At 38.4% G+C, this 27,245-nt stretch overlaps 1 protein-coding gene across 10 annotated transcripts in view; it reads right to left on the bottom strand.

Annotated features, from left to right (window-relative positions):
* Positions 1-26,509, bottom strand: part of Dhrs7b (dehydrogenase/reductase 7B) — a 60,993-nt gene extending 34,484 nt beyond the window's left edge. The window contains exons 1-2 of one of the 10 annotated variants that reach the window (XM_046456695.2): positions 26,439-26,509; positions 21,524-21,657 (exon numbers count right to left, since the gene is read on the bottom strand). In XM_046456695.2, coding sequence (XP_046312651.1) covers positions 21,524-21,534 — 11 coding nt within the window. In that variant the 5' untranslated portion in view covers positions 21,535-21,657; positions 26,439-26,509. Of the gene's footprint in view, positions 1-21,523; positions 21,682-25,898; positions 26,363-26,438 lie in introns of those variants that run through there. The other 9 variants (XM_046456691.2, XM_046456694.2, XM_058583217.1 and 6 more) reach the window with 9 other exon arrangements.
* Positions 26,510-27,245: the final 736 nt, after the last annotated feature.

The following is a 27,245-nucleotide window of genomic DNA, read 5'->3' as shown; positions in this document are numbered from 1 at the left end:
GTAAACTAGTAAAACCACAATGGAAATCAGTATAGAGGATCCTCAGAAAGCTAAAAATAGAACTACCATATGATCCAGCCATAGCACTCCTTGGTATTTATCCAAAAGAATTAAAGTCAGCATACTTAAGAGATACATGCATATCCATGTTTACTGCAGCATTTTACAACAGCCAAGTTATAGAATCAGATTAAGTGGCCATCAACAGATGGATGAATAAAAAAAATATGGTACATATACACAACATCCAGATATATAGAATTTATGTCATTTTGGGGAAAACAGATTAAATTAGAGATCAAAATATTCAGCAAAATAAGCCAAACTCAGAAAAGTACTGTATATTGTTCCTCCTATGTGGCATCTAACAGGGCAAAAAAGGGATACCATGAAAGTAGAAGGGTGACCAGTGGGGACGAGGAAAGGGATTGCAGGGAGGGGAAAGGGACTGCGGGGAAGGAATAAGGGAAGTGGGGACAGGACTGGGCAGAGAGACTGATTATACTGTGGCTTTGCTTGCTTATGGTACTGGAGATTGAACCCAGGAGCTCTCTACCACTGAGCTACATCCCAGCTCTTTTTATTTTGAGACAGGGTCTTGCTAAGTTCCCAAGCAGGTCTTGAACTTGCGATCCTCCTCCCTCCAACTCCTAAGTAGCTGGGAGTACATACGAGCCAATGTGTCCAGCTCAATTTGTTTTTACAAATGTGCAAATATGCCACAATGAAACCCATCATTCTGTGTAACTGGGATGTATCAATTATTTTTTTAAACAAGGCACCAATTTTGTTTCTTACAATTCAGTGTTTTTTCCACTAAATATTTCTTTGAGTCTCGCTTGCTTTCTGCCTAAAATCAAGGTGCTACCTGCCATTTTCTATAAATACATTAGGGGAGAGAATGATAATATCAAATGGTTGGTATAGTAAACTGCCTTTGGTTCAAACATCAATAATCAGTCAAAAAAAGGTACTAGGTGAGTGGCTTTGGACAAGTTAACATAAGGTTTAGCCAGTTTGTTCATCTGCAAAATATGTCTAAGATTTGTCTTTGTAGAGGATTTCAGGGAAGATTAAATGAGTACATGTATGTCAAGACACCTTCTATATGTTGTAGATAAATGATAGTGATTATCACCTCAATTTATGGGTTAGCTATTTAGAGGGGTGATAGGTAATATGAGAAATGATGAAGAGAAGGAACAAAAAATTTTGATAAACTAATCTTCCTTACTGTGCCCAGCACTAATGGATACCCAAATTAACTAGTTTAAATTTCTTTACCTCTCATACCCACCAGATGGATAATGAAGTCACCTTTTTCATTCCCCTTCTTGTTACTGAAATGCTTCTATATAGTATAACATTCTACCACATATAACAAAGCAAAAAATGTAGGACATTCTCCTATAAAGCTATATTTAAAGGTTTTCTTTTTAAACAAATCTTTAGGAGTTATCATGTGAGAAATTCAGGGCTGGGGCTATAACTCAGTGATAGAGTAAGTTATCTCACATGCACAAAGCCTTCGGTTCAATTCCCGCCACTGCAAAAATAAATGAGTAGGGCAGAGGCTTTGGCTCAGTGGCAGAGCGCTTGCCTAGCATGTGTGAGGCACTGGGTTCCATCCTTAGCACCATATTAAAAAAAATAAATAAATAAAAAATAAAGGCATACAGTCCATCTACAACTATTAGAAAAAAACTTTTAAAATAAATAAATAATAAAACATTTTTTAAAAAAATTAAATACATTTACATACTAACTTTTTAAAATTCTACTAGGAAAGTAGGGTTCTTCACCTCTTCTCAGTGTAAGTTCCTTTGAAAATCTGGTTATTGCTAGGTCTCTGCTAAAATGCTAGTATAAAATACAAAATTACAGAAATATTTTAGGAGATCCAACTACCCCTGAGGCCCATCTGTGTTCCCCAAGATAAACTCTTCACAGGAAAATCCTTCTGCAATGCAAATATTCACCATTTAAACCTGGGTGAATTAGCAAACCTGGTTTTTCATAAATCTGGATTCTTTAAACCAAGGCAATTCAGTACTACAAATGAAATGTAAATCAGTATAGTTCCTGCATGAAAGAACAATGGATATTAAGTCAAAATACTGTCACCATTTACTTTCTCTGCATGACAACGGAAATTATTCACTTTGGATCCCAGTTTCCTCACCTATAAAATAGGGCAATAATCCTCATGCTGTCCATCACAAGGCAGTTATGAAAGGAGAGACCTGATACACCAGGAACACATTATGTACTGAGTGGGGTCCAATGAGTTACTTATCCCACAGCTGCTAAAAGCATCCTCTGCTGCTACATGTCAGCTTCATATGAGTGCTTCTCAACTGAAGATATAAATTGAGATCAAGAGAAAACTCATAATTGTTTGGTGCTGCCTGCCAGAGCTCCTCAAACTCTAGGTTTCACCTGTCTATTCACATGTGGTCTGTCTCTAGAGGCTTAAGAAAAGTTGTTTGATTTATCTGTTACCTGTGCTAGGTACAAGGTGGATGCTGAATAAGTGTTTGTTGAATGAATGATGAATAGGTGAAATGTACATGTGAAGGGATCAAAATGAACACCTTTACCACCTGAGACTCCCTCATTGCCTCTCATCTCCTAGTTCTCAGCAACTGGTATTTGAGGACCTCATTACTATCTCAGAGAGTCAGCAGCCAGCAAAATTGGACACACTGGAGGTATACACATAGGTATATGAGAATTACTACTCAAATGTCATAGTTTATAAATCTCTGGGTTAAGATTTCAGAAAAAACTCATCCCCTCTAAAGACCTAGCAAGAAAAGACCCTGACAGGAAGAGAGACTACTCCTCCCAATGCTTTTTATATATTACAGAATGCTACAAGATCTATTCTCACAGTCCATGATTTCCTTTAAACATATGACAACTCCTCAAAACGGAAACACATAAAATATACCTATAATGCTAGCAATGTGGGCAGGAGGATTACAAATTCAAGGGCAACTTAGCAAGAGCCCATCTCCAAAACAAGGGGCTTTTTTTGAGGGGGGAGGCAGGTAGGAGCTGGGGGTGTAACTCAGCAAAAGAGTACCCCTGGGTTTAATCCTCAGTACAACATCCAAAAAATACTCCTTTTGCCTATTGTGTGGCTTTTTCTAATATACTGACAATTTTAACTGTGTGAGATATTACACAGATATCTAGTCATTCTAAAAACAATTTTTGGCTTGTTTTCATACCTGACTATGTGGGAAGAAAAAAAACCTTAATAACAATTACTAACATGTTTTAGTGTCTGCAATATGCCAGACACTGGGCCATGTTGTATTTCATACCTATGATCTCATTTCAGCCACAAAGCAATTCTATGAAGTATAACAGATATCAAGAAAAGGACCTAAATTCACAGAGCTAGCAAATGGCAGAATAAGATTTGAACCCAAGTCCACATTCTTAACTCTTAAGTGCATCAAATAGGGGATCATGTAAAAACAATAATTCCTTAGCTGGCTCCTTGAACAGGATGAATTCTAATACTGGCTAGGCAATTAACAAATCCCTAAAGTCAGTTCCAATCACACACACACAAAAAATGCTTCTATGCAATAAATGAATATAAACAAGCTAGTTGGGGCTGGGGTTGTGGCTCAGTGGTAAAGCGCTTACCTAACATGAGTGAGGCACTGGGTTCAATCCTTAGCATCATATTAAAAAAAAAATAAATAAACAAATAAAGGTATTGTGTCCATCTACAACTAAAACAAACAAACAAACAAAATAAATAAATAAATAAGCTAGTTGTTCAACAGGAACTCAATAATTTCCTTGATTCAGTTTAGCTAACATTTTAAAACAATCTGGATATGATGTCATATTAACAGAGAATTTTTAAGCAACAGTAGTTTCCTTATATAGTATCGAATTTAACAACTGCTAAGTACTGCTCACATAAGTGGGGAAAATTTATATTACCCTGTAAAACTCAGTGTTCCCAGTACAAACACAACCTTACTTAATAAAACAGAGTTAAGTACAGAAGCAAGTTCCAACCACTGACAAGCTGTTCAATAAATCCAGCTGCCATCAGCAGACCTATCATTCCACTTAGTGGCCAAGACTCAGGTTACCATGAACTTCGGGGCATGGGAGGAGATCCAGAGAAATTTGTGTACTTCCCACCTTGGCTGGTAGCAAGACGCTTCCAATCAATTTTTGTGCCATTCAATCTCTCTCTCTTTTTTTTTTGGTATCGGGGATTAAACTCAGGAAACTCAATCACTGAGCCACATCCCCAGTCCTATTTTTGCATTTTATTTAGAGACAGAATCTCACTGAGTTGCTTATTAGCATCTCACTGTTGCTAAGGCTGGCTTTGAACTTGACCCTCCTGTATCAGCCTCCCGAGCTGCTGGGGTTACAGGTGTGTGCTACCGTGCTCAGCTCAATCTCAATTTTTCACCCCCAGATTTACAGCATTCCAGAATATATGAAGTTCATTTCTGCAATAAAATGGTAATAGTGTGCACACGCCCTGCCGCAGACACTGCTGCCTCTGATACCACTGCTACCACCCAGAGGTCACCTGGAGGTCTTCTTTTTTGGGTGCTGCTGCCACTGCAGTAACCGCTGCCCCTGATTCAGCTGTCGCCAGCACCACTGCTGTCTTCCCCACCACCGCCTGGGTGACACTGCCCTCACAGTGTCAGTTGCAGCCACCGCTGACACTGTTTCACTATAGCTACTGCTGACCTGTAGCCTGCTGCCGCCACTGCTACCACCACCTAGAGATCTGCTGCAGGGGAGACTCCAGGCTTGGTTGCATGTGGCTGCAGCCATCTTGGGGCACTGACCAGAGCCTGGGAGCCAAGATGCCTGCAGGTTTACCACCACAACCACCTATGTCTAGGGACTCTGGCCAGGACCTGCAGGTCCGGTGTGAGGGTGCCTGTGGTTTTGGCAGTGCCTGGGTCTTCTGCTGGGAGTGCTGGTGGCCCCGTCTTGCTGCTGCTTCTCAGGTCGCTCCTTTGCATGAGCATATCCCTGGTGGTATCTCTGCAAGTAGGAGCAGTGTTAAGATCTTGGAACTGCAGTGTGGCTGAGCCTGAGGTATCTGAAGCCTAGATCGGGAATAGTGACTGAGTCTTCGAGGGCTGATCTGGGCCTGCTGATACCGTGAGATGGGCTGAGAAACTTTTGAATGTTGACAGAGACAGTTCGACTAACCATTGATATTTATTTTATTTTTCTATTCACTAACATCTCTACCATATTTGGAACAGGGTTTTGTTTTGTTTTTTATTCTAACTTGTTATATGACAGCAGAATGCATTACAATTCATATTACACATATAGAGCACAATTTTTCATATCTCTGGTTGTAGACAAAGTAGAATCACACCATTTGTGTACTTTGGGTAATGATGTCCACCTCATTCCCAATGCTTCCTCCCTTTCCCTCCCTCCCCTTTGCTCTATCTAGAGTTTGTCTCATCTTCCCATGCTCCCCTCCCCAACTCCATTATAAATCAGCCTCCTTATATCAAAGAAAACGTTCTACTTTTGTTTTTTGGGGAACTGGCTAACTTCACTTAGTATTATCTTATCCAACTCTGTTTACCTGAAAATGCCATGATTTTATTCTCTTTTCATGCTGAATAGCATTCCACTGTGTGTATATATGCCACATTTTCTTTATCAATTCATTAACTGAAGGGCATCTAGGTTGGTTCCACAGTTTAGCCATTGTGAATCGTGCTGCTATATTGATGTGGTTGTGTCCCTGTAGTATGCTGTCCTTTGGTTATAGACCAAGGAATGGAATAGCTCAGTTAAATGGTGGTTCCATTCCCAGTTTTCCAAGGATTTTCCATACTGCTTTCCATATTGCCCGCACCAATTTGCATTCTCGCCAGCAGTGAATGAGTGTACTTTTCTCCCACATCTTCACCAACATTTATTGTTGTTTGTATTCTCTTTTTAAAAAAATTTTTTTGTAGTTGCAGATGGACAGCATACCTTTATTTTATTTGTTTATTTTTATGTGGTGCTGAGGATCGAACCTAATGCCTCATACATGCTAATAGCTGCCATTCTGACTGGAGTGAGATGAAAACTTAGTTTGATTTTCATTTCTCTGATTGCTAGAGATGATGAACATTTTTTCAGATATTTGATTGATTGATTATATATCACCTTCTGAGATGTTCAGTTCCTTGGCCCTTTTATTGATTGGGTTGTTCTTGGTTTTTTGTTTTGTTTTGGTTTGGTTTTGTTGGTGTTAAGAGTTCTTTATGTGCATGTGGTAAAAATTTGCTCCCAAAATGTAGGCTCTCTATTCACCTCACTGATTGATTCTTTTGCTGAGAAGAAACTTTTTAGTTTGAATCCATGCCATTTATTAATTTTTTATTTTAACTCTTGCGCTATAGGAGTCTTATAAAGGATGTCGGGGCCTAATCTGACATGATGAAAATTTAGGTCTACTTTTTCTCCTAATAGGCTCAGTGTCTCTGGTTTAATTCCTAGATCCTTGATACACTTTGAGTTTTGTGCATGGAGATAGGGGTTTAATTTCATTTTGTTGCATATGGATTTTCAGTTTTCCCAGCACCATCTGTTTTTTATGCATTAGTATCTGGAGAACAATGATATATGAATGGTGTTTTGCATTTTTGTTGTATTCTTATAGCTTTAATTTTTTCTCTTTGTTTATATTCTTCCTCTCACCTATATTCTTTTTTTTTTTTAAGAGAGAGAGAGGAGAGAGAGAGAGAGAATTTTTTTTTAATATTTATTTTTCAGTTTTCAGTGGTCACAACATCTTTATTTTTTAATTTATGTGGTGCTAAGGATCGAACCCAGCGCCCCGCGCATGCCAGGTGAGCGCATTACCGCTTGAGCCACATCCACAGCCCTCACCTATATTCTTGGATTTTCTTTCCACCTTTTCTCCAACCAACAGCCAATCTTTGTCAGCTCCTCTTCCACTGTTCCTGTGAATTTTTGCTTCTAGCTTCTCTCTTCCTCCCTAGCAAACATCAACTATACTACTTCTGTTCTCTTGTCCACCATTTGAAATTGTTTTAGCAAATTTTCTGTTTATACTGTGGATTGTTATTGAATTCATCATTTTGGTTTAATGCAAGAAAGCAGTAGACACCTTAGTGGGAGTTATTAGGTTTAAGGCTATATATTGTGTACACTGGGTGCTGTTGATATTGGTCTTACCATTAAAGGCAAAGTGCTGGAAACCTTCAGGGACACTATAGGTCTGCAGGGTAGAATTTGTGTTGCTTTAGATCCATACTGCTAGATGGGAAAACACAGGAACAACATGAAACACCAAGGGAATAAAGCACCCCAAACAAACCAAGATGGTTCAACAAAAGAATCCACTGATAACACAGCTGAAGAAATGTCTAAGAATTGTACTTAATTAAATTGATCTGTGAAGTAAAAAGAGAGTATAAGGAGTAAAATCAAAGAAAAAATACAGGAAGTGAAAGATCACTTTAATAAAGAGAGATTATGGAAAAACACAAGTAGAAATCCTCAAAATGCAAATAAATTCAATAGAAAGCATCACCAACAGACTAGACCACTTGGAATACAGAACCTCAGGCAATGAAGATAAAATATATAATCTTGAAAATAGAGTTGATCATGCAGAGAAGATGGTAAGAAACCATGAACACAACATCCAAGAATTATAGGATAACATAAAAAGACCAAATTTAAGAGTTATAGATAAAGGAACAGAGATAGAAATCAAAGGAATGCACAATCTTTTCAATGATATAATATCAGAAAATTCCCCAAACCTAAAGAAAGGAATGGGAAATCAAATATAAGAGGCTTATTTGACCCCAAATGTACAAAAATACAGCAGACCCACACCAAGACACATTATAACAAGAATGACTAACACAGAGAATAAAGAAAAAAATCTTAAAGTCCATGAAAGAAAAAAGTCAAATTACATACAGGGGGAAACCAATTCAGATCTCAACTAATTTCTCAGCCCAGACCCTCAAAGCTAAGAGGTCCTGGAATAATATATTTCAAGCTCTGAAAGAAAATGGATGCCAAACAAAAATTTTATATCCATCAAAATAGAGTTTCAGACTTGAAGATGAAATTAAAATATTCCATGATAAACAAAAATTAAAAGAATTCACAACTAGAAAGCCTTCATTACAGAGCATTCTCAACAAAATATTCCATGAGGATGAAGTGGGAAAAAAAAGTATAAACCAGCAAAGGGAGGAACTATTCTAAATGAATATTCAAACAAAGGAGAAACTAAGTTAAATTAAAAACCAGAAATAAATCAAAATGACAGATAATACAAACCATATCTCAATAATAACCTTGAACGTTAATGGCCTAAACTCATCAATCAAAAGACACAGACTGGCAGATTGGATTAAAAAGCAAGACCCAACAATGTGGTGTCTTCAAGAGACTCACCTCATGGGCAAAGACATCACAGGCTGAAGGTGAAGGGATGGGAAAAAACACATCTCTCATATGGATTACATAAACAAGCAAGGGTTTTCATCCTCATTTCAAATAAAGTAGAATTCAAACCAAAGTTAATCAGGAGAGACAAATGAAGACATTTCATACGTCTTAAGGGACGTATATATCATCAAGACATAACTGTAAATATTTATGCCCCAAACAATGGAGCATCTATGTACATCAAACAAACCCTTCTCAATTTTAAGAATCAAATAGACCACAACACAATAATACTGGGTGATTTTAACACACCTCTCTCACTATTGGGCAGATCTTCCAAACAAAAACTAAATAAAGAAACTATAGAACTAAATAATACAATCAATAATTTAGATTTAACAGATATATAGAGAGAATATTTCATCCATCAGTGAGCAAATATACTCTCCTCTCAGCAGCACATGGCTCCTTCTCTAAAACAGACCATACCTTATGCCACAAAGCAATTCTTAGTAAATACAAAAAAAAAAAAAAAGATAATATCCTGCATTCTATCAGATCACAATGGAATGAGATTAGAAATCAACAATAAAATAAAAAATACAAGCTACTCCAACAAATGGAGACTAAATAATACACTACTGAATGATGAACAGATAATAGAAGAAATCAAGGATGAAATAAAAAAAAATTCTTCGATATAAATGAGAATGCTGATACAACATATCAAAATTTCTGGGACACTATGAAGGCAAGGCAATATTAAGAGGAAAGTTTATTGCATTGAGCTCATTCATTAAAAGAATAAGAAATCAACAAATAAATGACCTAACACTATATCTCAAACCCCTAGAAAAAGAATAAATCAACACCAAAAGCAGTAGAAAGATAGGAAGTAATTAAAATCAGAGCTGAAATCAATCGAATTGAAACAAAAGAAACAATTGAAAAAAATTGACAAAACAAAAAGTTGATTCTTTGAAAAAGTAAAAAAAAAAAAAAAAAGATAAAAGCCAAGCCGTGCAATGAAGAGAAAAAGAGAGAAAACTCAAATTACTAAATATGAGATGAAGAAGAAAATATCACAGAAACACAGAAGATAATTAGAAAACTATTTTGAAAATTTATACTCCACTAAAATAGAAAATATTGAAGACATTGACAAATTTCCAGACACATACCACCTATCCAAACTGAATGAGGAGGTCATAATACATGATTTATACAGATCAATTTCAAGTAATGAAATAGAAAATGCCATCAAAAGCCAACCAACCAAGAAAAGCCCAGGACCAGATGGATTCTCAGCCGAGTTCTACAAGACTTTCAAAGAAGAATTAACACCAGTACTCCTCAAAGTATTCCATGAAATAGAAAAGACAGGAACCCTTCCAAACTCATTCTATGAGGCTATTATCACCCTGATACCAAAACTATCGACAAAGACATATCATAGAAAGAAAACTTCAGACCAATATCCCTGATGAACATAGTGCAAAAATTCTCAATAAAATTCTTGCAGATCACATACAAAAACATATTTAAAAAGATAGTGCACCACGATCAAGTGGGGTTCATCCCAGGGATACAGGGTTGGTTCAACATACAGAAATCAATAAATGCAATTCATCATATTAATAGACTTAAAAACAAGAATCATATGATTATCTCAACAGATGCAGAAAAAGCATTTGACAAAATACAGCACACCTTCATGTTCAAAACACCAGAAAAACTAGGGATAGTAGGAACATACCTCAACATCATAAAACCTTCTCTAAACATCCTTCTCTAAAACAGACCATATCTTATGCCACAAAGCAACTCTTAGTAAATACAAAAAAAAAAAAGATAATACCCTGCATTCTATCAGATCACAATGGAATGAGATTAGAAATCAACAATAAAATAAAAAATACAAGCTACTCCAACAAATGGAGTCTAAATAATACACTACTGAATGATGAACGGATAATAGAAGAAATCAAGGATGAAATAAAAAAAAATTCTTAGAGATAAATGAGAATGCTCATACAACATATCAAAATATGCTAAACCCAAGGCCAGCATCATTCTAAATGGAGAAAAACTGAAAGCATTTCCTCTAAAAACTGGAAGAAGACAAGGATGTCCTCTTTCATCACTTCTATTCAACATCATTCTTGCAACTCTAGCCAGAGCAATAAGAAAGAAGAAAGAAAATAAAGGGATACAAATAGGTAAAGAAGAACTCAAACTATCACTATTTGCTAATGACATGATTCTATATCTAGAAGATCCAAAAATTTCCACCAGAAAACTTCTAGAACTAATAAATGAATTCAGCAAAGTAGCAGGATATAAAATCAAACACATTCCTATACATCAGTGATGAAGGCAATGAAAGAGAAATTAAGGAAACTACCCCATTCACAATAGCCTCAAAAAAAAAAAAAAAAAAAAAAAAAAAATATATATATATATATATATAGCTGGGAATCTATCTAACAAAAGAAGTAAAAGACCTCTACAATGAAAATTACAGAACACTAAAGAAAGAAATTAAAGGAAACCTCAGAAGATGGAAAGATCTCCCATGCTCCTGGATAGGCAGAATTAATATTGTCAAAATGGCCATACAACCAAAAACATTAAACATTAAACATTAATCTGCATTAAAACAGATTTAATGCAATTTATATTAAAATCCCAATGACATTCTTCATAGAAATAGAAAAAGCAATCATGAAATTTATTTGGAAAAATAAGAGAACCAAAATAGCCAAAGCAATCCTTAGCAAGAAAAGTGAAGCAGGACACATCACAATACCAAAACTTAAAACTATATTACAGAGCTACATAGTAACAAAAATGTCATGGTACTGGCATCAAAATAGACATGTAAACCAATGGCACAGAATAGAAGACACAGAGGCAAACCCACACAGATACAATTATCTCATACTAGACAAAGGTGACAAAAACATTCACTGGAGAAAAAATAGCCTAATGGTGCTGGCAAAACTGAATATCCATATGCAGCAAAATGAAATTAAATCCCTATCTCTCACCTTGCACAAAAATTAAAGTGAATCAAAGACTTAGGCATTAAATCAGAGACCTAATAGAAGAAAAAGTAGGCCCAAATCATCTCCATGTCGGCCTAGGATCTGACTTCCTTAACAAGACCCCTAAAGTGCATGAAGTAAAATCAGGATCAATAGGATGGATTCAAATTAAAAAGCTTCTTCTCAGCAAAGGAAACAATAATATGAGGAGACAGCCTACAGATTGGGAGAAAATCTTTACCACATGCACCTCTGATAAAGCATTAATCTCTAGGATATATAAAGAACTCAAAAAACTTAACAGCAAAAAAATTTTAAAAATCCAATCAACCAATGAGCTAAGGAACTGAACAGACACTTTTCAGAAGAAGAAATACAACTGATCAACAAATATATGAAAAAGTGTTCATCATCTCTAACAATTAGAAAAGTGAAAGTCAAAACTACACTAAGATTTCATCTCACTCCAATCAGAATGGCAATCATCAAGAATACAGGCAACAACAAATGTTGGTGAGGATGTGGGGAAAAAGCACACTCGTACATTGCTGGTGGGACTGCAAATTGGTACAACCACTATGGAAAGCAGTATGGAAATTCCTCAGAAAACTTGGAATGGAACCACCATTTGACCCAGCTATCCCATTCCTCAGCTTATACCCAAAGAACTTAAAATCAGTATACTACAGTGATGCAGCAACATCAATATTTATAGCAGCTCAATTCATAATAGCTAAACTATGAAACCAACCTAGGTGTCCTTTAATAGATGAATGGATAAAGAAAATGTGGTATACATATTCAATGGAATATTACTCAGCTTTAAAGAAGAATGAAATTATAGCATTTGCTGGTAAATGGATGGAGTTGGAAAATATCACGCTAAGCAAAATAAGCCAATCCCCCCCCCCAAAAAAAAAAAATGCCAAATGTTTTCTCTAATATGCAGATGCTAATTCACAATAACAGGGAGCACTAGGGAAAAACAGATTTACCTTAGATTAAGTAGAGGGATGTGAAAGGAGGGGAGGGGAGGGGATGTGGTGACAGGAAGTATAGTACAATGAACCAGACATTTGTATGTATATATATGACTGTGTGACCAATGTGATTTATTCTACAACATGTAAACTCAGAAAAGTAAGAAATTATATCCTGTCTATGTATGATCTATCAAAGTGCATAAATGCATTCTACTGTCATGTATAACTAAAACAAATTAAAAAATCTAAAAATTTTTAAAATGGTAATAGTGTCAGCTGTAGTGGTACACACCTATAATCCCAGAGACTTGGGAGGCTGAGACAGGAGGATATCAAGTTTGAGGCCGGCCTGAGCAACTTAGCAAGGCCCGCAGCAACTTACTGAAACTCTGTCTCAGAAATAAAAAATAAAAAAGAGCTGGGGATATGGCTCAGTAGTAAAGTACCCCTGGATTTTTTTTTAAAGGTTTTTTAAGAAAGTGGGGGAGAGAGAGAGAGAGAGAGAAAGAGAGAGAGAGAGAGAGAGAGAGAATTTTTTAATATTTATTTTTCAGTTCTCGGCAGACACAACATCTTTGTATGTGGTGCTGAGGATCGAACCCGGGCCGCACGCACGCCAGGCGCTACCGCTTGAGCCACATCCCCAGCCCAGCACCCCTGGATTAATCCCCAGTACCCCTCCCCACAAAAGGCAATATTACCTAACAAAGACAAGTCTCAAATGGGTATAAGTAAGTGGGAATTAGAAATGACATTATTAACATGGATGACATTAATGACAAGACAGGCCCTGGACAGGTTAATAACCAGGTATAGAATTTTGGTTGAAAATCAGTCAAACTTAAGTAAAACTACTGGTAATATTTCTCTTTATTTAAAAAAAAAAAAAAGTCAATGTACAAGAAATTGTGGACTAGAATTAACCATTTGAGGGCATCCTAACCACTGTGAGAAATAAAGTTCAGTGGTTCATTTTCAGAATATAATATCTAGCCTTAATTAGATCCAGTTGTCGCCATTTTAATTCCAGCTCTTCCCTTCACCTGCCCTAATATTTAAATTAGCTAATTGTGCAGACGGTCACCTGGAGCTCCTCCTTTCAGGGCAAAGGGCAGGGTTGCATCAGGGATAAAAAGGGGCAGATGATCTGCACTACCAGCCCAGGTGTATTGGCTAGCCAGGTTGGACAACAAGCCCTCTGTCAGGAGTCAAGTTTGCCTTGCCCACACACTTTCAAGCAGTGTTTGATTTCCTGCAGCACCCAGTTATTTCTAACACCACAAACAACTATATGGTACTCACAAACCATTTATTTCTAGGATAACCCCTGTATGGTACAACATTTTAGACATTCCTTCAGTCTAACATTTTACTGCACTGTAAGTCTCAGTAAATTTTTAAAAATTTGATTTTCCCTGTTGCCAAAAGGGAAAGAGATCTTATATCCTCATACGCCCCACCCCTTTTTTCCAGTTGTTTGTTTGTTTGTTTGAGACAGGGTTTCACTAAATTACTCAAGCTGGCTGCCACCTCCAGAGTTGCTGGGATTACATGGTGTATGCCCCCATGGCCCAGTGAAACCTAGTATTTTAAATCCATACTTCATTCCTTTTAAATATATGCAAACCTTTGAAAGCTAAATAAGCTAGCTCTGGCCAACAGTAAAACTCAGGGCTGTTTTTCTGAAGGACTGGAACCCCACCTTTTCAAATGTAAACATCAAAAAAGACAATCACCCTGGCGATTTAGTCTGGATGCCTTAACTACCTGCCTATCATAGAAACACAAGAAGTTTTCTTTTTCTTTCATATAAAGGCATTTAAATAGCACAGATGACTAACTCAATCAATTAGCAGGTGAATTTAGGATGAATTATGAAAGCATATATAGCAAATGGTGCTCTGAAGTGTTCTTACAAGAGGATAAATCTCATTAATCTTCAGACTATGTACATAATGGGCTATATCTGCTTGGCTACCGATGGTGGGATTTCATTTGTCTTTGTAAATCCAGTCTGTCTAGTGCTTATCCAATAACAGAACTATTTTCTGTCTTTTCCACATTTGTGAACAACATTTTCTGGGTTGACAGGAGACTGTACTTTAATTTCCCCTCACGTACAGGGAATATTCTACACCTTGTCTTGGCTCAGCTCACTGCTGCTTTCATACTTGCCTCAAAATGACACCACGCACACAAACTTTGACTTGGTGGTAGTAGAAAGGAAAACAAGTCAGGGACATGAATATATAAGCAAGGCTTCAAATAGGGCTTCTCCTTGAGAAAGGAGACATCACAATAATAGGGAGTTCCAAGCAGGCTGCCAAGACAAAGGAGAAAGCTAGTTTATTGATGCAAAAGAGCGGGAGGGTGGGCTGGATTCAGGAAGGTTACAGGCTTTCAGTGCACTTTCACAGGTGTTTTTCTCTTCCGGGGCCAGCACTTTAACCTTCAAGGAGGGAGAGTTTGCAGGTCATCCCGAGGTCAAATGTTACATTCTCATACTGCTGACACATCCTCTATAAACATCTCTGCCTCGTGATGAGGAAGAGTTACTGTAACTGCTTAGAGAACACATAGGTGGGAAGTGGAAGAGCCCCAGGAATTTGCTGTTTTGGTGACTCCTCAACACTTTTATCCTTTAGGTTGTTTGTCCTTGGAGAGTCATGGAAGGGTATCCTAGTTTTATTGATGCACCTGGCTTTCTGAGGCAGATAAAACAGAGTGAGTCAGTGATGAAACCAGAGTTTTAGATGAAACCAGATTCTGTGATTTACCAATATTTTTCTGGGTTCTCGTCTCACAAATTTGAAGAATGAAATCCACAGACAATAAGAGAAGGCAAGAAAGAACAGGGTAGGATTTATTTAAGTGAGAAGAGGCAGAACAAGGTGAGAGAGGAACTTGTAGCAAGTTTTTTCACTTAAATGAACTAGTGTAAGGGCTTACATATCTTCCAGGTAGGGTCACTGATCAAAATTCATGCTAAACAGGTACTGGAAAAGTATTAAGTCTATTGGCTTGGTCCCTGATCCTCTGATTGCTGCATCCTTTAGCCTTAGAGTTTGAACTTTCCTATAAAGTTCATTCTGGTCTACCCACACTTCCATTTTCCCCCCACTCCAGGACAAAGGAGTTAGTTAAACTCATGGAGCTTTACATTTGAAAAATACTTAATTGAGGTACATTACCCTGACTACCTGACCAATGACTATTCTTATTCAGTGAGGAGGAAGGGAAAAGCACGTAAGTTTTTCTTTGTTTTAGTTTTCTGGGTATGGGAATTGAACTCAGGAGCATGGCTTTGAACTCATGATCCTCTGTCTCAGCCTCCCAAACTGCTTGGATCACAGGCATGTGACACATCGGCTACACATGTTCTTAATATTTAACAAGCCACAAATTAAGGTGGGCCAGCAGGGAAAAGCACACGCCATGCTTTTAATAGCTAACAAGCTGAGTTAAGGCCCAGAGGTGCATTTGCCCTTTGACTCTATAGTGGTCCCTATCTATCTCCTCTTCTTTGTGAGAAAAAGTCTGGTGGTTCATTTTCAAAATACAAAATGTAGCTTTACATGTAGTACTACTGGGGATGGGGGAGGGGACCAGCCAAAGGGGAAATAGAACAGAGTGATTACCAGCAGTCAACACCTTAGTGTGATAAATTCACAGCCCCTTCACAGGCAGGAGTTGATAGGTCAGCTTAACCAACAGAGATAAACTGCAGTACATGCCAAGATGCACCTACTCCAAAAAGGCCTTCCTGCCACACAAGAACAAAGGGAGGTGGAGACAACTAAAGGTACATGTCTTTAAATAACTCAGTAGGGGATTGTAAAACCAGGCAACATTCAGGAAGACTGTGCACCCGAGGCACTCAGCCATTGAGGAACCACTGAGGAGCCTTTTACACTAGGGGATAAAATGCTGATTGCAACAGCTCTGAGAGGCCTGCTCACTCAGACAGCCCATCTCATAAGACCATCATTAAAAGCCTTGCTCCTACAGTACCTCAGGTCTCCACACTCATTTTTGGGGTTTGGGCAGGTAAGCATGTTTCTCATACCCTTCAAGAGTTTTTATTCCCTTATTCTTAAGGGGTGCCACTTTTCAAGAGGGTCCCTGACTGATTAAAAGAAAAATACTCCTCCCTGACAAGAGCTTTTTGAGACTATGAGCCCATTCCTGTATCAAAGACTTAGGAATTAGAACACAAACTATGAAATTCCGAGAAGAAAATGTAAGGTCAATACTCCAACATACAGGCATGGGCAACAACTTTCTCAACAGGACCCCAAAAGCTCAGGAAAGAATGCTAAGAGTTAATAAATGGGAAGGCATCAAATTAAAAAGCTTCAGCACAGCAAAGGAAGCAATTAGGAATATGAAGAGAGAATTTACAGAATGGGAGAAAATCTTCTGACAGGATTAATACCCAGAATATATAAAGAACTCAAAAAACTGAACACTAAAAAATCCAATTAATAAATGGATTAAACACTTTTCAAAAGAAGAAATACAGGGGCTGGAGTTGTGGCTCAGTGGAAGAGCATTTGCCTAGCATGTGTGAGGCACTTGGTTTGATTCTCAGCACCACGTATAAATTAATGAATAAAATAAAGGTCCATCAATATCTAAAGAAATATTTTTTTTAAAAAAAGAAGAAATACAAATGGCCAACAAATATATGAAAAAGTATTCAACATCATTAGCAATTAGGGAAATGCAAATCAAAACTACACTGAAAGTTCATCTCATACCAATCAGAATGGCAGTCATCAAAAATACAAATAGTAACAAAATGATGGAGAGGATGTGAAGAAAAAGGAACACTTTTACACTGTGGCTAGGATTGTAAATTAGTACAACCACTATGGAAATCAGTATGGAGGTTCCTTCAAAGACGAGGCATAGAACCACTATGTGACCCACTCTACCACTCCTTGGTACTTACCCTAAATATTTAAAGTCGGCATGCTATAGCAATACATGCATACCCATGTTGATAGCAGCACAATTCACAATAGCCAAACTATGGAACCCACCTAGGTGTCCATCAATAAATAAACGGATATTTTTTAAAAATGTATTATACATACACAATGGAGTTATGGTCAGCTGAAAAGAAGAATGAAATTATGTTATTTGCAGGAAAATGGATGGAACTTGAGAATATGATGTTAAGCAAAATAAGACAAACTCAAAGTCAAGGGTCATATGTTTTCTCTTACATATGGAAGCTAAAGAGGAAAAAGGAAAGATCATGCTTGGGGGAGGGGGGAGTTCTCACAGAAATGAGCTGAGTAGCAGAAAGAGACCAGGAGGAGGGAAGAAGGGAGAGAAAAGGGAAATACTGGGAAATGATATTGGCCAAATTATTTTGTTATATTGTGTCATATACAAATATGCAACAATGAATCCCACCATTATATATCACTATAATGTACCAAGAAAATAAATACGGGCAGAAAAAAAAGAGCCCATTCCAATTGTTTGCCTTTGTGATACTCCCACATAGATTACTTCAAAGGCATTTATTCAAAACTAAACTGATTTTCTACTAGGGTTTCCTACAGCAGATGCACAAGCTAGAAAAGAATCAGCCCATACAGCTTTCCCTTCTTACCCAGTGTCAACCTATCAGCAAGTCTCACTCATCACACCTACATAGTCCTCAAATCTGACTTCTGCATCCAACTAAAGACCCAGAGTTATTTTTCATAAATACAGACCTGATAATACTACTCCCCTGGCTAAACTAGTCAATGGCTTCCCCCATTCTTAGGATAAGCCCTTTGTCCCTGGCATGGCTTACAAGACTTGCATGGTCTGACCCCTGCCTACCTCTGCAACCTCATCTCCTTAACTCTCTCCTTCCCTCTCTGTCCTCCATCTCCAACTATGAGTGTAAGCTCCATGACAGCAGAGACCATGCCTATTTGCTCACCACTGTGTCCTGGCACCAGACAAATAAATATATATTGAGGAATCATGGTGTTAAAACAACTGTAGTATCTTAAGTGGAAGCAAGTGAATTATTAACTAAACTATACACAGTGGAAGGGAAAAGTCTTATACATGTTTGTGTAGGTAGCTAACACAGAGCTTGGACCATAATGGAGCTTTAAAAAAATGTAAAATCAATTTACAAATTAGAGACAAATATGATGAAATATCAGCACATTACATCTATTTAGCTTTGCACTGCAGATTTTCACATGCTGTTTAAGTCTCTCATTTGGGTATTTATCCCTCTTTCCATCACAATCCCCTTCTGTGGGGAGGAGACTAAAGTCTAAACACATTCTTAAAGTAGAAGACTGGGCTCCAAGACAGAGCTAGAATAGAAAAAGTATGGTTTGTGGAACTGAGTACATATTCTGAAAAGCAAATAAAACAAGACTGCGGAGGGGGAGGTGGGTATTGCTCTTATGATAAAGATCTCTGTCTCACTTGGCATCTGATCTTGCAACATTCTCCACCCTTTGGCCACACAGGTCTTCCAATAACCACAACATATAAGATCCTCTGACTTTCAAGGCTTCCCACATGACCTTCCCTCACTGTCACAGCTCTTTGCCCAATTTAATTCCAACTCAACCCCTGTGATCTCAACTAAATATTATTTAGACATCTATCAGAAACAGTTCTCACACCTGTCTCTCCCAACTCCTTCCCCGATGTTAGTTATGTATTCTCATGGCACCCTCTACTGTCCTCCACAGAAGGTACAACAGTAATGAATTTAGTTTTAATGACACGTTTACTGTCTCTTGTTAAAATCTTAAAAACAAGGGCTGTATCTGTTTTGGTCATCACTATATTCCAAACACCTAGCACATTGCTGGCACACAGCAGGTAAAAAGTATCTGTTAAATAAGGAACGGAGGTTAGGAGTGTATTTCAATGGTAGAGCAGTTGCCTAGCATGCATGAGGCCCTGGTTCACCAAAAATCAAAAAGAAAAAAGGGGATGAATGCAATACGTTGATAATCAGGTTTTACAGTGACATGGAATTGGCTCTGCCCTTACTATCTCTGTACCTGTGTAAAAGATTCTTATAAACTCTCAGCCCACTTTCTTCATCTATAAATATAGTAGTTCCTATTTTACAAAGGTAAATTACATAAAGTATTTAGCATGGTGCCTGGTCATAGCAAATGTTTAATAAATATTACCTATTACAGGTTGCGTATCCCTAATGCAAAAATCTGAAATGTTCCAAAATCCAAACCTTTTTGGTACCAACACAAGGAGAAAATTCCACCTCTGACCTCATGTGATAGGTCACAATAAAAATAGAATACTGACCTACTGCAGCAGTCATGTGCATGCCAGGCTTGCTCCAGAACTGGTGGTTCAGGCTCCTTTTACTGAGCAGTACACCCGAATCCTATTCTGTTTTATTCAGTTTGAAAGGAAGTCGGAAGACAGCAATTTGTGATGGGTAAATGCTTTCCTTCAAATGTTAAGGTCATTTGTTTTGTACTGGTTGTTATTGAGTCAGTTTAAATACATTCTGGTTAAATGCCAGAGAATTTTAAAATTTTTTTAAGTTTTTAAATTTTAAAGTTTAAACCACCTGTCAAATAAGGACTGCCTGCCTACTTAGTACAACCCACTCGTGTTATACTAGTTTCTCCTACATAACACAGCCACTGACTCTTAGGGAGCCTAAACATCACAATAACAAATATTTAGTTCATTTATCTGCTAAAGAAAATATTAAACTTTTACACATTTTAAATAAGTGTCATTATCTTTATTTGGTGGAGGAACTAAAGCCCAAGATAGACCAGTAAGTAGAGGGAAGCACTATTTCAATACAAGCCAGAACCGTTATGTGCTAACATTGTATTTGAATAGGGAGATTTTTGTAGGAGATTCATTATTTGTTCCCAAATTGTTAAGTTCAAGGATGATTGTTTCAAGGACTTAACTGTGTGATCATGAAGTATTTTTACACACATTCAGGCCATTAGCACTAGAAGATGAAGTTCCTAGGTCTCTGTGATCCAAGTTGCTAAGATCAACTTATCTTCAAAGGATGAATTTACTCCCATATAGCACATAAACATTCTATGATTATTTGTTTAAAGAACTTAACGTAACATGATAGAACCAAGTGTGTCATAATGAGGACAGCATTAATTTGAGGATCTGAAATTTTGGGTTTGAGTTTCAGCTCTGCTGTTTATTACCACTGTGATCTTGGTTAAGTTACTTGAGTTCTCTAATCTATAAATATATTTTTGCTCGTCTATAAAACAGGAGGATTGCCAAGTGCAGTGGCACACACCTGTAATCCCAGCAGCTCACGAGGCAGAGACAGGAAGATAGTGAGTTCAAAGCCAACCTTGGCAAAAAGTGAGGTGCTAAGCAACTCAGTGAAACCCTGTCTCTAAATAAAATACAAAAAAAAAAAGAGCTGGGTCATCTAGCATGTGTGAGGCCCCTGGGTTCAACCCTCAGCACCACATAAAAATATAAATAAAGGTATTGTGCCCAACTACAACTAAAAAATAAATATTAAAACAAAACAGGGGGGGCTGGGGATGTGGCTCAAGTGGTAGCACGCTCGCCTAGCATGTGTGAGGCACTGGGTTCAATTCTCAGCACAACATAAAAATTTAAAAAAAATATATATTGTGTGCACCTAAAACTGAAAAATAAATATTTAAAAAAAAAAATAGGGCTGGGGATGTGGCTCAGTGGTCAAATGCCCCCTGAGTTCAATCCCCAGTACCAAAAAAAAAAAAAAAAAAGGAGGGCTGAACTAGGTAATCTATAGAGATTTATTAAACTCCAGTTTCATTGGTGTAATGAGTAGACATCTGTGTCCTATGGAAGAATTTGAAAGCTAATATTGGTTTCTTGGAACAGTTTCCATGGGTGTGACAATTGCTTTAATTATCCAAAATCTTTCAAAATCTTTATTTTCTTTTTCCATGCCAACTAAAATTGGGATTATTGTCATTACTGGATTGAGCAATAAACAAATGCTAAAATTAAAAAAAAAAAAAAAATACTTACCTTCCAGCCATGAAGGTACACGTGAAATATAAATGAAGCCGGGCGCAGCAGGACACACCTGTAATCCCAGCAACTGCAGAGGCTGAGGCAGGAGGATCACAAGTTCAAGGCCAATCTCAACATCTTAGCAAGACCTAAGCAATTAAATGAGACCCTGTCTCAAAAAATAAATAAATAAAATAAGCTGGGAGCACATTTAAATGGTAAAGTGTCCTAGGTTCAAACATCAGTACCTCCCCCCCAAAAAATAAATGAATTTTGTTTTAGACTTGGATCTCATCCCCAAGTCATCTCATTATGTATATGCAAACATCCAAAAATTTTTTGAAAATCAAAACCCAAAACACTTCCGGTCCCAGCATTTCTGATAATGGACACTCAATCTGTATTACTATTAAATAGTTTAAAAGGGGCATAAATGTTAGAAAAGGCATATTCCACACTCTTTACTAGGACACAAATGTAACTCCCTTTATGCAAACCCATAGTTGCAAATTTGAATAAAACAAATTATACATATATAAATTGTATATTTATATATAGTGTGTATATATAATAATATATATTAAAAACAGTAGAGGAAATTGATTGTTTTATTCAACCATAAAATTCAGAGATGGAGCAAGGTATGATCACTTTGATTAGGGTTTCAGCTTAATTTCTCTGAGATCATCTTCACAGTCTTCCATGTACTGGCTCTTCAGGCTGTCTTCTTTTCTGACAACAGGATGACTTCTAAGAGTGTCTAGGCCATCTGTTATCACTGAACTGAAGTCCTAAACTTCACCCTGAATGGACAAGCCATTTGCCTATCCTAGAATCACTCTGTCCAAGTTGTTGCCATGAACTGATTGACCAGAACCAAAGTTATATTCCTTCAGTGAGAATCTGTTAAGCCAAAAACTTCCTTTCCCCAAATTCCTCACGACTATGACTTTGACATACGACTTCAAACATACATTTTAAATAGTCATTGACCACATGTTTCCATCAATGATGTGCCATGTATATGATGATAGTCCCATAAGATTATATATCACTTAGTAATGTCAAAGCTGTCCTCGCTTATGTAAGAACACTCTCTGATGTTTGTATAATAGTGAAATCACTTCACAATGCATTTTTTCAGATATATCCTATTGTTAAGTTACACATGACTGTATACTAAAAAAAAAAAAAAAAAAAAATCCCAAGGGCCTGGAGGTATAACTCAGCAGTGGAGTGATTGTCTAGCATGGGCAAAGCCTTGAATTCGATCACTGTGGGGGAGGGGGGGCATGCTCGGCCACCACATCTGAAACAGATCTACTTATAAAGCCAAGAATCTTTCTGGATATTAAGTGCTGTGCACTAATTTCTCTGGCTTTCACATTTTCATGTGCACTGTCAGGTTTCATGTACAATGTTAAAAATTATTACCTCAGGCAGCAGGGTTCAAAACCTGGGCTTCACAATCTACACGACCTCAGTCCAGCTACATCGTCCTCACAGGACATTCAGACAAGGCACCTGACTTTGCCTTTAAGATAACTGCCTGGTAGGAAGTTCCACATCTCAATAAGAAAATGTCCCTCCCTTTGGTGTTTTCAGCATCCCAGCATCAACCTCCCCACCCCCTAATCCCACTTCCTAGTACACACTATGTTCTCCAAAACCTACCTCCAACTTTGTTTTTGTCCCCTCAGCTTTTCTTACTTTTAACCCGTCTGTTCTTCAAATTCTTCATCCATAAAAATGGAACTAAACCAGTACTTCCTTCTTGTATAAATAACACAATGGAAGCCATAAACTAACACACAGTAACTATTGTTTAAGTGTTCCTAAAGATCCCTAGTCAGCCTACAACTGAGAAAAAAAAAAAAATTAAAGAATCTTTTCAATGACATAATTTTTTTCAGAGTCCATGTTTTTTTAGAATAAAAGAAACTTCAACTTACTCCATTTAGAGTAATGAAGTAAAATGTAAGATCCCAAAGAAGCGCCAAATGTTGCAAAGGGAGAAGAAAAACTAACAAATTAGGTAGCTCATTGTTTCTTAAGAAATATTATTTCAGCAAAACATACTTGATGTATACTTTTTTTTAATGGTACTGGGGATCAAACCCAGGACTTCACACATGCTAGGCAAGCGTTCTACCACTGAACCATATCCCCAGGTCTCTTATTTTTTTATTTTGAAACAAGGTCTCGATAAATTGCCCAGGCTGGCCTCAAAATTGCAATCCCCCCACCTCAGCCTCCCAGTAGATGGGATTACAGGTGTGTGCAATATACCCAGCATATATCCATTTTTTCTTTTAGGTGTTGATGAACCTTTACATTCATTTATTTATATGTGGTGCTGAGAATCGAACCCAGTGCCTCACACATGCTAGGCAAGTGCTCTACCACTAAGCTACAGCCCGAGCCAGCATATATCCATTTTTATAATGCAAGCCCCATAAAGCAAGCCCCCACAGCACTACATGGCCTTCAGCCCACTGTTAATTCAGAAGTCTCACCATGTTATTCTTTCTTTCTCTCTTCCTTTCATACATTAATGTTGCCCAGTCAGACCTCCTGGGCTCAGACAATCCTGCCTGAGCCTCCTGAGAAGGTGGGACTACAGACTCCACCAGTGTGCCTGGCATTTAGGGGTAGTGCATGCTAGGGATGGAACCCTGGGCCTCCAGCATACTAGGCACCTTCTCTACATAGAGCTAAACCTTATTATTTTTCTTTTTTCTTTTTTGGTACCAAACCTAGGAATATTTTACAACTGAGTTACAATCTCAGCCCTTTTCATTTTCTATTTTGAGACAGGGTCTCACCAAGTTGCCCAGGCTGGTGCTGAACTTGAGCCTTGTATGACTCAGCCTCCCAAGGAGTTGGAACTATACCACACTTGGCCAGACCTTAATTTTTTAATGTAATCTCTTTAACAAAGACCTATTCAAAGGCAACTTTTGTACCTGAATAAGCACATATTTTGGCAAAGAGGTGTTTATCTAAAAACCTGCCTCCCTCACTAAATTACAATTTAGTTTCCATAACTCTCCTGTAAACACACAGTGATACCACCTACTTATGTGTTGAGGAGGAAGAAAATTATCTTTTTAGCCAGTCCAGTGTATGCTCAAAAAGGTTAGTCCCCCTCCCTGTGAAGAATCCAGCCTAATTCCATTTTAAGATTGGGAGCCATATTATCACAAAGCCATGAAAAGTTGATTTGTGTTTTACTATAAATTACTGCGATTTCTAAACTTGTTTGGAATTCCTGCCTGTGCCTTGAACTCACCCATGCCTGGTTTTCCCTGACCAGATAACAACCCTCTCTAAAACCTTAGTGACGCCTCATAAATTCTGATGTTGGGATCTGAATTTACTTCCTACCTTGAACTATCATGAGGTGTACATCATTAATTGCCTTTGTATTATGCTTGTCAAAATCCTGTTATCTGTAAGTTCTCAAGACACCCCCCCCCTTGCAACTTTTGTGCTATAAAATCATATTCCTGGAAAGCTGGGGGACTGATCTCTAAATCGGGTTTTCAGGAGAGACAGTCCTGGCCAGCTCCAGTGTACACAAATATAAGTTTGCTTTAATTTGATTTAAAATTGGAGTCAGTGCTCTTTTCTTTTCGTCAGAGTTCAACATCTGCCCTGTGAAAAAAGTAGATATTTCTCGCTAATTCAAACTCCATTACTAAGCTAAGGATCCCCCTTTCCACCTGCCACTTATCTAGAAACTGATACTCGCCCTCCCTCCCCCCAATATATGTACAGGTTGGAAGACATGAAAAACACTTCCTGGCAATTCCACTAAGAGAAGCAAGTATACGTTCACTAAGCACATGCATCACTGAAACCTAAGTTACTTCAAGAGTAACCAAACAGTGCTGCACGCCTGCAGTCCCAGCTACTGGGGAAACTGAGGCAGAAAAATCGCTTAAGCCTGAGCTCAGGAGTTGGAGGTCAGCCTAGGCAACTAAGCGAGACCCTGACTCAAAAGAGAGAAAGAGAGAGAAAGTGGGGGGGGGGGGGAGGAAGGGGAAAAAGATATCTTCTCAATCTCAAATAACTATACCAAAGGCTTGGGAACTGAAAAGAGAATGAATTCCATGGGCACCATTGTTGTGTACCTACTGTGTGCCAGCCACTAAGCTAAGGACCTTACAAGAGCAATCATATTTACACTTCACCATAGCCTTAACAGTGTGTGTGTGTGTGTGGGGGGGGTATTATTCCCCCAAGTTACAGCTGAAAAAAAAAAAAAAAACAGGCGCTAAGAGTTAAAGACCTCTGTCCACCGTTGCACAATCAGCACCAACTGGAGAAATAAGATATTTAAGACAGTCATTCCCATAAAGGTTCAAGAGTCAATATTCTCCCCTACCTTCTCCCTTGCTAGTTCTAACTCTCCGTCCCTAGGCTAAAGTACCACCAACCTCCGGTGCCTCTGCCCCGCGTCACACCACCTGCACACGCTGCTGCAGGAGCTCCGACCCGCCGGTGTGGGAATTTTGAGACAGACCCTAGCCCAGCCGACTTCGGTTGCCTTTTACACACAGCGCCTTTGCGGAGGGGTGGGCGGGACCTTCTCCTCACTACTTCCGCTCCCGGCTAACGAAAACCAACGCCAGACCTCGGCTACCGGGCAGGGCCCCCCCCCCCCAGCCCACGAGACCACGCCAGACACAGGACTTCAGTGTCCCAACTGAGCTTTCCTTCAAAGTTGGCCCCGCGGGGTTACGGAATCCACGTGGGACCGGCGCGCCCGCTCAGGGCCCGCAATCTTCGCTCGGCCACCACGCCGCTTCCCACCCCTCCCACGGGAAAGTGTTCTTTCACTCGAGTCCGGACACACAGAGCACCTCAGCCCAGGACAAACCCCTATCACTTTTATCGCAAAGGTTTCTTCCTCCCGCTACCCTACCAGGTTGCCGGAGAGCCCACAGTGTGTTTCACGCTCCCGCCTCGGAAGTGACGTAACTCAGAGGTCCGGACCAATCCTAGTGTTTAGGGTGCGCATGCGCCTACGGACGTGAGCCGCTGCCAAAGTGTAGAAAATCCGAGGAGGAGTCTCCTGCTTGAGCACCTTCCCTTTATCTTCCGGAGGGGAAGATAAAGGGGAAGATAAAGGGAAGATTTGGGTTCCGAGGGCTTTGGGGGAAAGAAAAAAGTTGGGGGAATTTATGCTACAGTTATGGAGATATTGTAAAGTTGTAATGATGAGAACAGAGTGATATTGACTAAAAGGAAAAAAGGCCAATGAAAAAGAAGAGAGAAGCCAGAGACCGACCCACCCAGGCAGTCACAGCACCATCAACTAGGAAAGTTCAATAAATAGTGCTAAGTTCATTGAATGTCCACTGGGAGAAAAATGAACCTTGACTCCTACCCCCTGCAAAAGAATCAACTCTAGACAGTAACTAGCAGAATATTGCAACTAGGAAAAAGGAAAACCCTCCTCAGCAGAACCTAAAACCACCAATTCTAAACCTATTTATCCGTGACAAATTGCTGGTAGTTAAATTTAAGACGCTGCAAGACACCATTAAAAAGGCAAGCAATGGAACAGATCTTTGTAATGCATTTACCTGAAAACGACTTATTTAGAATCTATAATTCTCGCAAAAAAAAAATTTTTTTTAAAGACCTGATTGGCAGAAGAGGAAGGCTGGAAAGAGTCTGTTGGAGAGAAAAACTGAGGGGGAATTTTCATTGTTCAAAATTTGAAAGA

Source organism: Marmota monax, unplaced genomic scaffold, assembly GCF_021218885.2.
Source record: "Marmota monax isolate L192 unplaced genomic scaffold, Marmota_monax_Labrador192_F-V1.1 WCK01_AAM20220418_F8-fsc00291, whole genome shotgun sequence".
Taxonomy (NCBI): domain Eukaryota; kingdom Metazoa; phylum Chordata; class Mammalia; order Rodentia; family Sciuridae; genus Marmota; species Marmota monax.
Note: the sequence above shows the minus strand (reverse complement) of the source record. Positions and strands in the feature narration are given on the sequence as shown.